Source organism: Ornithorhynchus anatinus, chromosome 3 (genome assembly GCF_004115215.2).
Source record: "Ornithorhynchus anatinus isolate Pmale09 chromosome 3, mOrnAna1.pri.v4, whole genome shotgun sequence".
NCBI lineage: Eukaryota > Metazoa > Chordata > Mammalia > Monotremata > Ornithorhynchidae > Ornithorhynchus > Ornithorhynchus anatinus.
Genome location: NC_041730.1, coordinates 38,783,566 through 38,799,297, shown reverse-complemented (window position 1 = coordinate 38,799,297; position 15,732 = coordinate 38,783,566). Strand labels below are relative to the sequence as shown.

General features: G+C 38.3%; 1 protein-coding gene across 2 annotated transcripts in view; it reads left to right on the top strand.

The window, feature by feature from the left end:
• KIF18A (kinesin family member 18A) overlaps window positions 1–15,732 on the top strand; it is an 89,565-nt gene that overhangs the window by 38,091 nt on the left and 35,742 nt on the right. For both annotated transcript variants that reach the window (XM_029059097.2, XM_039911457.1), the window contains 3 exons: window positions 606–770; window positions 6,117–6,238; window positions 9,453–9,679. In XM_029059097.2, the coding sequence (XP_028914930.1) occupies window positions 606–770; window positions 6,117–6,238; window positions 9,453–9,679 (514 nt within the window). The remainder of the gene's footprint in view (window positions 1–605; window positions 771–6,116; window positions 6,239–9,452; window positions 9,680–15,732) is intronic.

Sequence of the window (15,732 nt, the reverse complement as noted above, 5' to 3'; positions counted from 1 at the left end):
ATAAATAAAATGAAATTGTTGATATCTGCGAAAACTACCTTCAGTAATTGTTGAAGGAAAAATATACCCTTGTATTTTCAGGATGTTGAAAATGGTAAAATTTTGAGTGTACTGTGTTTCTATCACTTAAACTGTGCCAAATTTCCTTTTTGTAAATGCAGACTAATGGAATATTTGACTGAACCCCATAAAGATAGGCATAGTTTGGGCAGACTGCTTAATATTTATCTGCTAGTTTCTTCCATTCATATTTTGACCTCTCATGGAATGCACTCTAGTCAAGTAGGTCCAATTTTCAGCTTAGCCATTATGCTGTAACAGAGGTATAAAAGCATATACTCCAACATGTAATTTATAAAAATGACTCAGTGACTCAATTTACTTTCTTCCCACAAGCATTTGTATAGTATAGGCTTCAAGCATTGAATAGGAAAGCATGACAACTTCGTAAATGTCAGTAGCATATTTGCAAAGAACACACAACTTCATTAACATTCCACGTTGATGCTTACCCAATTAGGTGACCTTGGGCAGATTTTCATATATTACAAGACTCAAGGGATACTTGTCCTACAGTTTCCTTTTAAATGTGTTTTTTTTCCCAGGCCACCTGCAAACGGGATCACAGACTTGCGATGCTTAAAACTCGTCGGTTGCACATTGAGAAGAAAAAGGTGGAGGAGATGCAACGATTTGGTGAAAATACTAATTGGCTCCGTCAGGTCCAAGATGAAATTAATCTCCAGACTCAAAATGGCTCCATTCCAAAGGTAAGAAGTCAATGGCTTGGATGTGCTTTTCAGGAACTGGTCTCCTTTAAACAGGATCCTGACTTTGTGCCCGTGGTTCCTGTTTGCCCATCCTTGTATACCTCAGAGGCTTACTTGTGTTTGTTTTAGCATTTGTCGAGCTTTACTGGGTCTTCGCATAGCGCAAAAACAGTGTTACATAAAAAGTGGAGATAGCTCGATTTTTAAAAAAATTCTCTTTTGTCTTTATTGTGGAGTATCTCCCAGTCTTCATAGTCACACGCAGGACCATATATCTCTCCAAGCTGCATACATAATACCCCGACTAACCTCTTACAGAGCTAAGCAGTGTTTGGAGCCGGATGGAATGGCTGGCAAAGAGAGATTTTGCCACCTGTTTAGCCTCAATCCTCATGTCCATCTTGGTACATTTTAGCTATACACTTTCCGAGATCAGTTTTAGAGCCCATCCTGAGTGTAGTGTATGCCTGCTTGACTTACTATTCTGTTGGTGAAACAAGTTCACACCTGTTTCAAAGGCTGAAACAGTATGACCATACAACCCTGCATTGCTCCAGGAAGAGCATCATGGCCTGGTGGCTACAGTAAGGGCCTGGGAGTCCGAAGGACCTACGTTCTAATCCCGGCTCTGCCACTCAGCTGCTGTGAGATCTTGGGCACATCGATGATCTGTGCGATCTTCTCTTTTTTAATAGTGTTTTAATGGTATTTTTTAAGCACTTACTATGGGCCAGGCACTGTACTAAGTCCTGGGGTAGATACAAGCTAAACTGGTTGGACACAGTCCATGTCCCACAAGGGGCTCACAGTCATAATCACCGTTGTACATATGAGGTTACTGGGGTGCAGTGAAATCAAGTGCCTTGTCCAAGGTCACACAGCTGGCAAGTTGACTATGCCTTAGTTACTTCATCTGTAAATAGGGATTAAGATCGTGAGCCCCATGTGGGGATGGGATTGTATCCAACCTGATTAGTTTGTGTCTTCCCCCGCATTTAGTCCAGTGCCTGACAAATAGTAAGCACTTAACAAATACCATAAAAATAAAAGAGTTTGTCTGCTCCCCTGCACTTGCAGCCAGACCTTCTGGAAATAGTAATTGCCAACTGAATTCATATTTTCTCTGTTTCAGAAAGTTGCAAATAATATTGTAACCTTTACCACTGTTCACTATATCACTCAAAGCAAGTGTCAGCTTCAACACCATTTCATTTTTTGAGGCCTAGTGGAAAGAGCACAGGACCGGAAATCAGGAAACCCGGGCTTGAGTCCCAGCTTGCTCCCGGTCTACTGTTTGACCTTAGGCTAGTCAGTTAACCTTTCTATGCCTCAGTTTCCTCACTTGTAAAATGGGGAATAAGGTAGATTGTAGCCCCATCTGGGACTAGGACTGTCCATAACCATGTCTCTTCTGCGCTTAACAAGAAGTACTTAATAAATGCAATAATTCATTATTTTATATATGAGTTGATAATGTATATGTTTGTGACTATATATTCAAATACATATATGTGGGCCTTCAGCTCTTCCAGGGAATGCCACATCCACTTTGTTAAAGTGGCATTGAGCAGGCTTCAGCAGCCCTTCAAAAGGCACTCCCACCCCTTTGTTGTTTTTCCTCGATTTCTCCCTATGAAAAGTCAACACATTCTCTCTCATGCACATATATAGTAATTGTGGTATTTAAGTGCTTATTGGGTCCTAAGCACTCCACTGAGCACTGTGGAATATCCAGTTCAATCAGATCAGGCACAGTCCGTGGCTTAGTGGAAAGAGCACGGGTTTAGGATTCAGAGGTCGTGAGTTCTAATCCCGGCTCTGCCAATTGTCAGCTGTGTGACTTTGGGCAAATCACTTAACTTCTCTGTGCCTCAGCTCCCTCATCTCTAGATTGGGGATTAAGACTGTGAGCCTCATGTGGGACAATCTGATAACCTTGTATCTATTCCAATGCTTAGAACAGTGCTCGGAACATACATAGTAAGCGCTTAACAAATGCCATCATTATTATTATTATAAGGGGAGAACAAGGATTTAATCCCATTTTACAGATGAGGAAACAGAGAAGCTAAGTGCCCTTAATAGTAGACCATTATAGACTTCAAAACCGCATAGGGAGCAAATGGCAGAGCTGGAATTAGAACCTTGGGTCTCCTGACTTCAAATCCTGTGTTATTTCCACTAAACTCTTCTGTTTCTGAGGAGGCTCGCTGCTTCTCACACACCACCATTCCTGTTTAAGTTGTTGCATAGAAAGCAGAGGTGTGTAGTAGTTTTTTTTTCTCCCAAGCCTCATCACTGGGGGAGGCCAAATCATAGTTTGGCTTTTTGTTTTTTAAGTCAGTAGTGATTACTAAGTGCTTACTGTGTGTAGAGCACTTGAGAGAGGACAGTAGAGTAAGTAAATGTGATTCCTGCCTTTAAAGAGTTTACAGTCTCTTTTCCTCAGAAAGGTACAGTCAGGCAAAACAGTTATACCTTGTTTTACCTCCTTTAGTTCTCAGAGCAGCTGCAACTCCATCACGGGATTAAAAATTTCCTAAATGTAATCTAAGGGTGCGATGCCCACACTCGGATTTTAAAATTTTCTGGAGAGCTGAATTTAAGAAGTTTGGACGAAAAGGTGTCCCATGTCTGGTTAAAATCACTAGCTCACTTATGAAACTTCCTAACCATGCAGATGGTACAATCTATAGAGGTAATGGTACAATCTATAGAGGTAAATAGAAGTTTGACAGAGAATTACAATTAGGAATGAGTACAGAATTTTTCTTTGCTTTTAAGCCACCAGAATTCCCCAAAACTATGAAGAGTGTTAGTTGTATTGGGAATGATCCATCCAGGCCTTGCTAATTTGCGTTAAGTTCACATAATTGCATTCTGGGAAAGTGCATATGGCGTATGGGGTGAAAGCGACTTCCTTGTTAATATTCACCTTATCGATCCCGCATAGCTTTTCCTGCTTGTAGTGGCATATATCTCAAGAAGGAGCTTATTCTTCAGAAGGCCCAATTTTGCTGGCCACTTGAAATACAGTTCATTGTGTTCAGAGTTAAAATTGGTCTTGCCAAATTAATGGCAGAAAGAATTAGTCTTGTGTAATTTACTTGGGTCTTGAGTAACTTGGGATATAATTTTTGACTCCCATGTACTGAAGTGGCATAAATGATCCTGAAGAGAGTGTGTGTGTGTGTGTGTGTGTCATTTGGAGGTTCTGAGTTATTTTCATAAGTGCATGTGCAGTATGTTTAAAATAGATCAAGACAAATGTTGTTTTAAATAGATAACTGGAGTACCCCGGACACTCCAGAGTACCTTTCTTAATTTATCTTTGATTCCTAATATACTTTAGAGGAATGGAGGTTGACATCCAACAGCTAATTTATGTTATACTCCTAATATACTTTAGTAGAATGGAGTTAGAAGTCAACAGTTTCAAATATATTTCACCCCTAACTGTAGCAATGCTTCAGTGGTTTGTCTTTTGGTTGCCAAAATCAGTTTTGAATCTACCAGTTGGATGTTCTTGGCTATATTTACTGTAAATTGCTAAGTCCGTTCTTACCCTCCCCCTCCCTTTTTAAAAAAAATAAAATCAGAACCCTTGATGTTATTTTCCTTTGGATACTTTTTTATCAAATGTGAGTAGCAGAAATATAAAAAACTTCAAAAAGATATTAACCTATATCATTTATTAGGATTCCAGACATCAATATATACACAATAATTTACAGTCTTTATAGAGTGTAACCTCATTGTGGGCGGGGAATGTGTCTATTCATTGTTTTGTATTTTCCCAAGTGCTTAGTACAGTGCTCTGCCCACAGCAAGCTCTCAATAAATATGATTGAATGAATAATTTATGCTCAAGTAAAGACTTTTCAACCATGATATTTCTAAGTAATTTATTAAAATGCCAAAATTGAGACTCCTGTCCATTTGCTTTCACCTAAATTATTTTTCAAAAATTAGGAGATAAATGAAGGCTTGATTTTTTAAGGTAAGACTGTTTTTCAGACCAGGTGTATCATTTTACAATTTCATTATTTGATTCCAAACACTGTGCCTAATGTTGTTTTATACTGAATCATTCTAAGATGACTTGGAATATATAATTCTGAAGTACTGTATAAAAGATCATCTCAGAAACGGGCTATGATAGTTTCTAAGTGCCTTGAGGATTGTGACCATTTTTTTTCTGTTTTATAAAGTGCCTTTTAATAGCACAGTGACCTAGTGAGCACTCGAGTGTGTTTTTAAGAACTGTATTAATATTTATTAATTTGAAAGTGCATTTCCAAGGACATTTAACATTAATGTTAGATCCCATATTTCATTCCCTTCTAAGTCAACTGTAAAAACAAGCCCTTGTTCAAAGTCTAAAATAAATCATTATCAGCCTAAGGAAATCAGACAGCAGGCCTAAAATCTTATAGTCGTATACTTTCTTCTACTCTCTTTGGTTTGGTTTAGAAGAGAATTTGTGTTTGAGAGGTGCAATACCCTGAAGCAGTTGCTTGTGTTTTCCTAACTTAATGTTGTGGCAAATAATGGGAAAAGCTGAAGATGGATAGGTGAGAAAATCTGGTTGTAAATACGGATGGAGTTAATACAAATTCTGTAGAGCTCAGGAATTTTGAAAATAATGTATTAGTTCTATTTAGTACTCTTATTGCCGAAGCACTCTTACATTATTTACCTCAGTTTCCTCCTCACAATACCCCTTGTAAACTAGAGGAGAAGGGACAGATATCCTTATCCCCATTCTACAGATGGAGAAACTGGGTTGTGGGCTGGCTCGGTGACTTGCCCAAGGCCACACAGCTGGCAAGTCATCCAACTTCCACTTTTCCACTTTTCCCACTTCATCCCAATGCTCGCAGGGGAGTTCTCAGGTATTATAAGATGCTGCTTCACATTCCAGCATTACAGAATTTTTAAGCTCTTTTAAGGCACAATGTGTAATGTGGATCCATATGGATCAGTTTACATAAGAGCATTTTAAACATCCAAATGCTTAACAAATTCATCCAAAATATTCTCAGGTTTCAGGAGTATGTTCTTATAAGGTGCTTGTGAGCTTTTTTCCCCTCTAATATTATTTATATTTTAAATATTAAAGCTACACCTCTTTTTGAAAATTAACAAGATAAAGTTTTTCCCTCATTTCCAGTTCTTCTCTAGACTGTAATCTCTTTATGGGCAGGGATCACATCTACTAACTCTATCATATTGTACTCTTCCAAGTGCTCAGTAGATTGCTCAACACACAGCAAGCGCTCAGTAAATTGAGTTGATTGAGAATCCTGTCCCTATAAACTACTGGATTTTTTTTTTATTTTGAAGGATCTCTGCAATGATCTGCACTGCTGCCAGTTGAAGCTAGAGATCAAGGACTTGAAAACACAAGTTAGACATGTGATGGACCTCGCATCTCTTCAAGAACAGCAGCATAAACGGACAGAAAAGTCAGTGAATTCTGGTCCATCAGCTCTGTTGTTTAATAACTGTGATTCTGTTACCCTGATTGCTGTTAATTTCTTTAGTTACAAAGTTAAAAACTGTTGGTAAATTTGCTGTCCTTATCATTTAACTGGCCAAAATTTTGTACCATATATATGACTATATAATGACACAAATACACATGCACATATATACATGTGTCTCTGCTCTTCCAAAGCTGTGTCTGCTTCATTAAACGAACAGTCAAAACAACCCCCTAGAAGACACTTCTTCACATTTCATTTATTTTTCCCCCATTTCTCTCTACAAAATTGCTATTTGTCTTATAGTGGATGCCTCAACATTCTCTAGTAAGTGTATCAATTACACACATGTAACCCCATAATTCTATATTCACTAAGAGCACATCTACACATTTGAGGTTCTTCCACCAAAAGAAACTCCAAGTAATATCAGGACATACATTAATGACAGTATTAATGATAAATTTTTCTCTACTAGAGTTTACAGGGCTTTTTAAGAAAATATCACTTTAGAATGAGTGGTTCGTTTTATTTTAACAGTGATTAAGCATTTTTAAACCATGGGGATAAAAGCAGTAAACAACTAACTAGTAAGTGTCCGACTTTTCTATGCTATCCATTCCAATTATTTTCTGCTCCCTCTGCTGGCTCAGCAACAGCATATTTTTTTTAATATCTGTTCAGCTAATTTAAGAGAGCACTTGTGTTTGTTATACGAGGTAGAAAGTTTACTAAGTTTAAAGCAATAAGGAATCTATTGAGAGTCCTTAAAGAATCACAAGGTTTTATAATCACACTTACCCTCAACAGGAGCGAAGCTCCCAGTATGTGTTTTGAAATGAAATCCCATTCAAAGACCACCCATTCCTTGAATTACCTGCTGATCACAACAGTTTCATTCTCCCTTATTCATGTTGGGGCTTTGTCATTCACTACCTTTCAGGCTGCTATGGTGGCATACTTGACTAACTTTTGTTTCCCATTGGTTTACCCATTTCCTTGGTTTTAAATGCTATATGACTATACTTGTTAGCGCTCTTAATTGATTCTGGATAAATAGACTACTGTGCATAAGAGCGCTAAATGTTCAGTTGCCACAGGAAAGATATAAAGGGCATTAATGTGTTCCCCAAGATCCAAAAAAAGGTATTTAAACCAGTAGTAAAAACAATAAACATAGTAACATAAATATGAACTGAGATATTTTTCAAGTAATGTGTTTGTGTACGTACGTAAATATTTAATTTTCAAAGTGTTATCCTCCACATCCTCCTTAGCAAAAAGGCATCTTATGCTTAGGTGGTAGAAGTGTCCTTATCTATGCTAAATAGAAATGGGCTTTAATCAGTATCAGATATACCAATTCAGAGTTTGAAGAGGAGAGAAAAGGAAATATTTATACTATGGTAACCTTGTAGCATTATCTCATGAGAGAGAATTAGATTTCTAGTCAAATTTTAAGCCTAGTGGGATTGCAAAAGCACTAAAACAAAAAAGTAGGAAGGGGGCGGTGGTACTGTTAAGAAATTTATTAATATAAAAATAAGTCCACATTCCAAATGCACTACAAAATGTCTGAAGTGATAAATGCTGTGGTCTCAAGATCCAAAGAGCACGGGCTTGGGAGTCAGAGGTCATGGGTTCAAATTCTGACTCTGCCACTTGTCAGCAACACAGTCAGTGACTGTGGGCAAGTCACTTCACTTCTCTGTGCCTCAGTTACCTCATCTGTAAAATGGGGGTTAAGACTGTGAGCCTCACGTGGGACAACTTGATTACCCTGTATCTCCTCCAGCTCTTAGAACAGTGCTCTGCACATAGTAAGCGCTTAACAAATATGATTATTATTATCCTCCCACAAATGAGAAGAAATAAATCTATGATGCAAGAGAGGGAAAGAATTGAGCTCTTCCATTATTTGAGCCATTCAGGTGATTTTCAAAGAAAACAATTGGTACTGTGTGCATGGACATTTGTATACAGAGAACTTTATTTTTCTTTTCTGGGATAATGGTTTAAAGTTCAGTACCTCACCCATTTGTTACAAAGTCACTCTTTGCTTTCTGCTTAGGTGGGCTGTTACAGCCCCTGGTTTTTCTGGCTTCCCGATGGGTGAGAGGAGGTTGAGGCTCTGTACTGGTTCTCTCCAGAGGTCAGGCCCACCAACCTGCTCCCAGAATCAGGGGGCCCACTGTTTGCATCCAAGATTTTTTTAAAAAGAAAAGTTTTCCTACCCCATCCTTTCAGAAAATAATGTTTGCCACTTGGGCCACTACTTCTGGGACTAAGGTTAGTGTAGCATGGAATGGACCTTCTGCCAAGCCCCATCAGCAGGCCAGGAGGTGCCGAGACTACAGTAGCAGTTTCCATTCAAGTAGAGCGGAGAGCAGCTTTACAGTGGGTGGAGTCAAGTACAGAAAAGAAAATGGAAGATTAAAAGCACCAGAAAAGTAGGAGGAGAAAAGAGACTAAAAGAGCAGAAAAGAAAAGCACACAGGAATAAAGAGAGAAACAAAATACAGAGAGGTACAAATGATCCAGGTACAAATGATACAGCCAAAAGATGGAAATACATGCAAGGCAAAGGCATGAGTAAAAGCAAGAAGTCAGTCATATTTATTGAGTGCTTACTGTGGGCAGAGCACTTTGCCTGGGAGAGTACAGTAAAAGCAACGTGGCTCAGTGGAAAGAGCCTGGGCTTGGGAGTCAGAGGTCATAGGTTCTAATCCCTGCTCTGCCACTTGTCAGCTGTGTGACTTTGGGCAAGTCACTTAACTTCTCTGTACCTCAGTTACCTCATCTGTAAAATGGGGATTAAGACTATGAGCCCCATGTGGGACAACCTGATTATCTTATACCCTTCACCCCAGCGCTTAGAACAGTGCTTGGCACATAGTAAGCACTTTACAAATAGCTATTATTATTATTACAGTACAACAGTGTAACAGATATCCCCTGCCCAGAATGAGTTTACAGTCTAGAGAGGGAACTTACAGTCTAAAGTTTAAAGTTCTGAGGCCCCTCAGAAACATAGATAGCAATAGACAATGTCAGAAGGAATGTATATGCTCAAATTACAACTTCAATCTAGAAACTTTACCAAAGGTGTCCCCCCATTTGTGGTGAAAGTATCAGTTGGCATAGACCCCATGTGTGAGATGGTATTCATTTTTGCTTTTTTGCTTTCTTTTTGTAGTGTTTTGAATTCTTTGCTTCCAGTCTTAAGAAAACAGTTCCTCGCGTTGAAAGAAGCAGGCTTAGCAACTACTGCCATTGAGTCTGACTTCAAGGAGGTTCAGCATTTAGTGGAGAGAAAGAAAGCAGTGGTTTGGGCTGACCAAACCGTTGAAGAATCACCAAAACCCGACCTACCAGAGATTTCGACTGTCATGGCCTTTCCACAGCTTGGACCCAACCCTGACAGTAAGTGCATTTGTTTTCATATGTGCCAAGTAATAGACCTTAAAGAAAACCAGCCAGAGGATGATATTCTTTCTTTCAGACGAGAATCCCATTTAAATAGGTGGTTGGGTCCTATTCTAAAGTGCTTTCTTTTGGTTATTGTTGCTTTACTTCTAGATAAAAGGATCCATTGGGTTTTTTGAAATAGCTCCATCTGACTCTCAGCTCTGGAACATCCTTCACTCTCCAGAGCAGATGGAGAACTTTAATCACACTAACTGCAATGAGTGACAACCTTTCTTAATAGTAATCAAGCCCTTATGGTTTTCTTTACAGTTATTTTACTTAAGCCAATCAGTCCTCAAGGGGGGTAACTCTATGATGTACTCTGTTCATTTCTTGAAGATCTAAAAAATGGCTTAGGACATTCACTTTAAAGCTGTAATCAATCAATCAATCAATGGTATTTATTGAGGGCCTGCCATGTGCAGAACACTTTAGTAAGTGCTTAGAAGAGTGCAGTACAGTAGAGTTGGTAGATATGATCCCTGCTCACAGGGCATTTGTAGTCAAGAGGGGGAGAAAGTCAAATACAGAGGTAGAGGAAATGGGTGAGTATAGGGATATGTGTATATGTAAGTGCTGATAGGCTGGGGGTGGAATGATTTATCGGGTGTTTAAAAGGGGTACTGATGCAAATGCATAGGTGATGCAGAAGAGAGGGTGACTAGAGGAAATGAGGGGTCTAGTCAGGGAAGCTGTACTAATTGCTTGTCTACTCCCAGTGATTCACTGTGTTTCCAGGGGTTCCGAGCATTGTTAATGTAGCATTGAGTATGTTTGGATCCTGGTTACCTTAAAGCTTATCTCTCTGTCTGTATCATTTCAAGTTATCAAGGGCACTCGATCATATTTTTCAAATTTGAACTTTAAGAAATGAAGGCAGGACATTTTGTGACAGTATGATGCCTTTGGAATTCTTCTCTCTTTACAGGACAGATTTAGCCCAAATTTGTTAGGTTACCAGGTATAGAGCAAGCCCCATTTTCAGGATGATTTAACCTAAATGGTCTGACTAAAATATTCTTCAAAGATGTAAAAGGCTTAAAATTTATTAAAGCCTATGCATTTATTCACTTTTTGTAGATCATTTAAAGTGGTTTATGGTGCAGCAAATCATAAATCAAAGAAACTGGTGCTGAGGAGGGCTACATCAATTAGGTTTATTTTCAGAATTTTTGGTTTCTGAAGAGAATGATCCGAACTTCCACAGTAAATCAGTCAACTTTCAAATGTATTTTGGGGAATTCTAAAAATAATTGGTAAAGAACAGCTCTTTCAAAAAAGAAATTATTGTTGCCATTCTTTAACTTGATTGTAAACAAGACATAAATTACGTTTCTTTAAAATCTGTGCCTCAGTCCTAAATAACTTAAGAAACAGAAATTCCTAGGAAGGGAAAGAAAAACTTGTTATAAGATTAGCCCAATTTTTTAGCTACTGTTATCTAAAACACAGTTTTCAAAAGAAGTAAAATTGAATATACTGATCTCTAGGAAATTAATCATTAGCAATATCTTTGCATCTATCCTAGGAAACTTTGAAGTTTTTACCTTATTTTTTTCAATTCACCTCAGAATGAAACATACTGTTTCTTCAACATGATCTACTTTTTGTGTGCCTGATCAAATTTATGCCATGATAGTAATTAAAGAACAATGTAGAATAAAGGCCTTTTCTCCAGCTTCCAAAGGAGTTCAGTAGGGGATGAGGGTTTGCTTTCCAAAGAATGTTCCAAAGTTTTCCTTGGTAAACCTGAGTAAATGGAAATAACATTTTCTCTGCTGAACCTTTAACATCAGAGAGTATGCTTAACTTGTGTAGCCAAAGTATGTTGTTCCTATGGTATAGTATATTAATGAGGCAGTACTCAAAAATGACTGATCCATGAAACTAGTGAAGGCGAAGTGTATTCTGCAGTTTTCTGAGGTTCTGTGTTTGAATATATTTGCAAATGTATTCCTCTACAGTTTTGTTTTCACTTAGGAAACTGTTGGTCTGTTATAATTTTTGGTTGATGAAATTCCAAATATTAAGTAGTATTTAGTATATCTCATGGAAGGGAGAAGGGAAAGTTATTCTGAGAACAATTTCATTGTTAAGTTGTCTTGTTCTAGTGCTAACTTGCTACAGGACTTTAAAGTTGTGTAGGCTTCAAGCACCTGTTTTCATGGCTAAAAAATACTTAGGAACAAAAGCTGATACAATACAAGATATTTCCCTTGTATCTTTAAATGCATATTGAGAGCTGTTACATTTTGAAAAAGTAATTATAAATTGCAAGGAAGAAAGACCAAAAAAAAACCCCTAAAAAGGTAAAAAAAAAAAAAAAGTAAGAAAGGAATCAGTTCTCTTATAAAATATTTGAAAGAATGCATGTCAATTCTTAACAAGACCTGACCTGCCTAAGATCTTTTGTAAACAAATGGAAAGAGATTTATACAGATTGTCTCACACCTTTTGTGCACTGATTCTTATTTTATAATCTATTCAAGATGTTAGGAAATAGGGTTTTACACAGGACTGAAAAACACTGGCCACCTGTTGCATGCTGATCATTATTCCTTATTTAAAAATCCGTATTTCACATTTAATATGATTGCCTGGACTTTACTTGTCAACAATAAAACAAAACAGTTCCTTGGCTCTTAATTCTTCTTTATAGCATTCCTCAATTGAACGAGCACTGGCTTGAAAACTTACAACAGTTCCTAAGTATGTAGTTACTCTGGGGAATATTTCAGAAGTTTGAATGATTTTCTTAAACATTTTGTTTAAATGTTTTTGGAGAGAAAGTAATTGACTGTAATTTAGTGTGCCATTCCCATCTTGTGAATTATGTGTATAGTATATATTAATAAAGAGCCCAGGGAATCTAGCAGGAAGAATGTATTAAGTGAACTCACTTGCAAGTATTTTCAGCTCTTAATCTTTGAATATGGATATATTTCAAAGAAAGATGAATGTTAAAGCAGTGTAATTTATAAGCTGGTTTCTGAGGAAAAGAAGCAATCATTACCGAGAATAAGCATATTTCCTAGGCCACGCTGCAAATATTACTCAGATTGTGAGTGAAATATAACCAAGGAGTCTAAGCTAGTGAGAAGGTGACTGAACTACCTTGTCTATTCTATTCCCTTTTGGCTGCAGAGAGTAGGGGGATGAATGGCCAACCTAGAAATCAGCCATGTCGTTCTAATTACAGAGAAAAAATAGGGTCAGTGGTGTCTGACGCACCCTCCGAGTCAACGGCTCTCACTCATCCTGTCCCTTCAATCGATCAATGGCTCTTACTGTGTGCAGAGCACTGTACTAAGCCTTTGGGAGAGTACAGTGCTACAGCTTTGGTAGATACATTCCCAGACCACAGTTCTCTCCGCATTGAGTTCTCCTAAAGTCCCACTTCCTCCACCAAACCTTCCCCAAGTAATTTCCTATCACTCTTTGATATATAAATTCATCACATCAGTCGGGTGTGAACTTTAGCACTGTTTTTATATGTCTACTCAACTTTACAACTCAACTGGCTACTCCTGTCAGTATTTTTGTCTTTTTCCCCCATTAGAGTGTAAGTTCCTTTTGGACTATGAACACAGGGCAGAGAAGCAGCATGGTCTAGTGGATAGAGCACGGGCCTGGGAATCAGAAAGACCTAGGTTCTAAACCCAGCTCTGCCACTTATCTGCTGTGTGATCTTGGGCAAGTCATTTCACTTCTCTGGGCCTCAGGTACTTCGTCTGTAAAATGGGGATTAAGACTGTGAGCCCCAAGTGGGACAGGGACTGTGTCCGACCCAATCGCCTTGTATCCACCCCAACGTCTGGCACATAGTAAGCGCTTAACAAATACCACAATTCTTTTAGGCCTTCTTTATTCTGTCCTTCCCAAATGCTTGCTACAGTGCACTATCCCAAGTGGATACTTTGTAAATAACACCGTTCATTCAATTCATTCATTCAGTCGTATTTATTGAGCGCTTACTGTGTGCAGAACACTGTACTAAGCACTTGGAAAGTACAATGCGGCAACAGAGACAATCCCTACCCAACAACAGGGCTCACAGTCTAGAAGTGATTATTACTTCCACCACAGAAGTGACTACTACTGTTCATTCATTCAATAGTATTTATTGAGCGCTTACTATGTGCAGAGCACTGTACTAACTGCTTGGAATGTACAATTCGGCAACAGATGGAGACACTCTCTGCCCAATGACGGGCTCACTGTCTAAACTGGGGAGACAGAACAAAAGGTTGACATTAGAGAGTGACATGTGTGGACTGGATTGTAGTAGAAGATCACGAAGGCTATATAGGAAGGAGAGAGCTGATTGAGTGTCCTAAAATCGATGGAAAGGAGCTTAATGTGGAGGTGGATGGGCCTTCGTTGGGAGTTTGTGAGGAGTGGGAAGATATGGACTACCACTACAGAAGCATCAACAACCTCAAACTTGGAAATTTACCACGGTCGGGCACCATTAAATAATAATTGTGGTATCTGTTAAGCATTTACTATTTGTGAAGCATTTTATTTTAAACACTAGAATAGATTTAATCAGTTAACTCATAGTCCCTGTCCCACATAAGACTTGTAGTGAAAGTATAGGGTATAGACTTGTTGAAGTGATTACTTTCACTGATAGTGTTTATAGTGCCACCCTATTATATGAGAAGCAACATGGACTAGTGGACATGGACTGTGTCCAACTTGACTCGCTTACATCTGCCCCAGTGCTTAGCATAGTGGATGGCACATAGGAAGTGCTTAACAAATACCAAAAGATCCCTGAGAGAGTTTGGTGTATCAACTGTGATACCTGAGGATTAGTAGTGTGGAACATTTCAACGAGGCCAGAATTGTTTGGTAATGGAGTTTAGAGAAATAGTTTTAATTTCCAGTTTCCCTAAGGTTATACCTCAGTCTTGAGTCACCAAGAGTGAGTTTAGGCATTTGAAGGGATCAAGAGGATTCCTGCCCTCCTCTGACTAAAATAACACCACTGACTCTTTGTTGATGTTAACGGAGAGGTTTTCATTTTATCTTATGGAATTCTTCTAATGTATATTTGTGAAAAATAGACTGTGAAATTGAGATGAGCAGTACCATATGTATTTTTTCGTGGGAATATGCTATGGGTTGGCCCCTCTCCCTCACAACCTGCCCTCCAATTGAAGCGTTATTTTTTTAAGCAAAAGTGGATTCAAGCAGTTGACAGAGCTATCAACTTAAATTACACATGCTCTTATTCGAGATAAGTTCAGTCAAATTTTGGAGCTCCCATTAAATTACTTGCAGCAAGGCTTATTTCATAAAAATAACAGGAAATTTGTATATTCACCCATATTTTGGTCTTGTTATGTTTTATGAATTTACTAAACACTCCAGAAAGCTCACTCTTCCACGACTGTCCATTTGGAGTCCCCAGAAGGTAGCCTTTTACCTATAACCTTAATTGAGATGATCTTTTACTCCTTTAGTGTATATGGTCACCAATTCATTTCAGAATGTATCTCTCTTGAAAAGTGTAGATAGAAAGAATTTTTTTTTCCATGTTCAGGACTGAGTATTGGAAGCACTAGAGAGTAAAGAATATTGTATTTTCTTTTTGGCTCAAACCCTCGGTTCTGTCCAGAATAAGTACAACCTTCAGAATGTTGGCCCTGAGGACTTTTTCTTGCAATATACTACAACCCAGATCCAAAGGGAGAAGTTGGAAGATCACCTTAGGAATTAAAATGGATTACTTAAGAGATCTATACAAGGCCTCTCCTGAGGTTGTTGGATGCTACAGAATATTGCATTTTGTAGAAGATTCCTTTTTTAACTGTATCCATCCCTGCTGTTTTGACATTTATGAAGCAGTTTTTCAGCTCTTGAAATATTCAGAGTCACAGGGAATGTTCATTTCCTGAATATCATTTAACATCCCCTTCTCAAATATTTAGAGTGAGGAGCAAGGGGGATAATCATAAGCCTCAGATAACTGGAAGCCCAAACTCCAGGACTATTAGGGT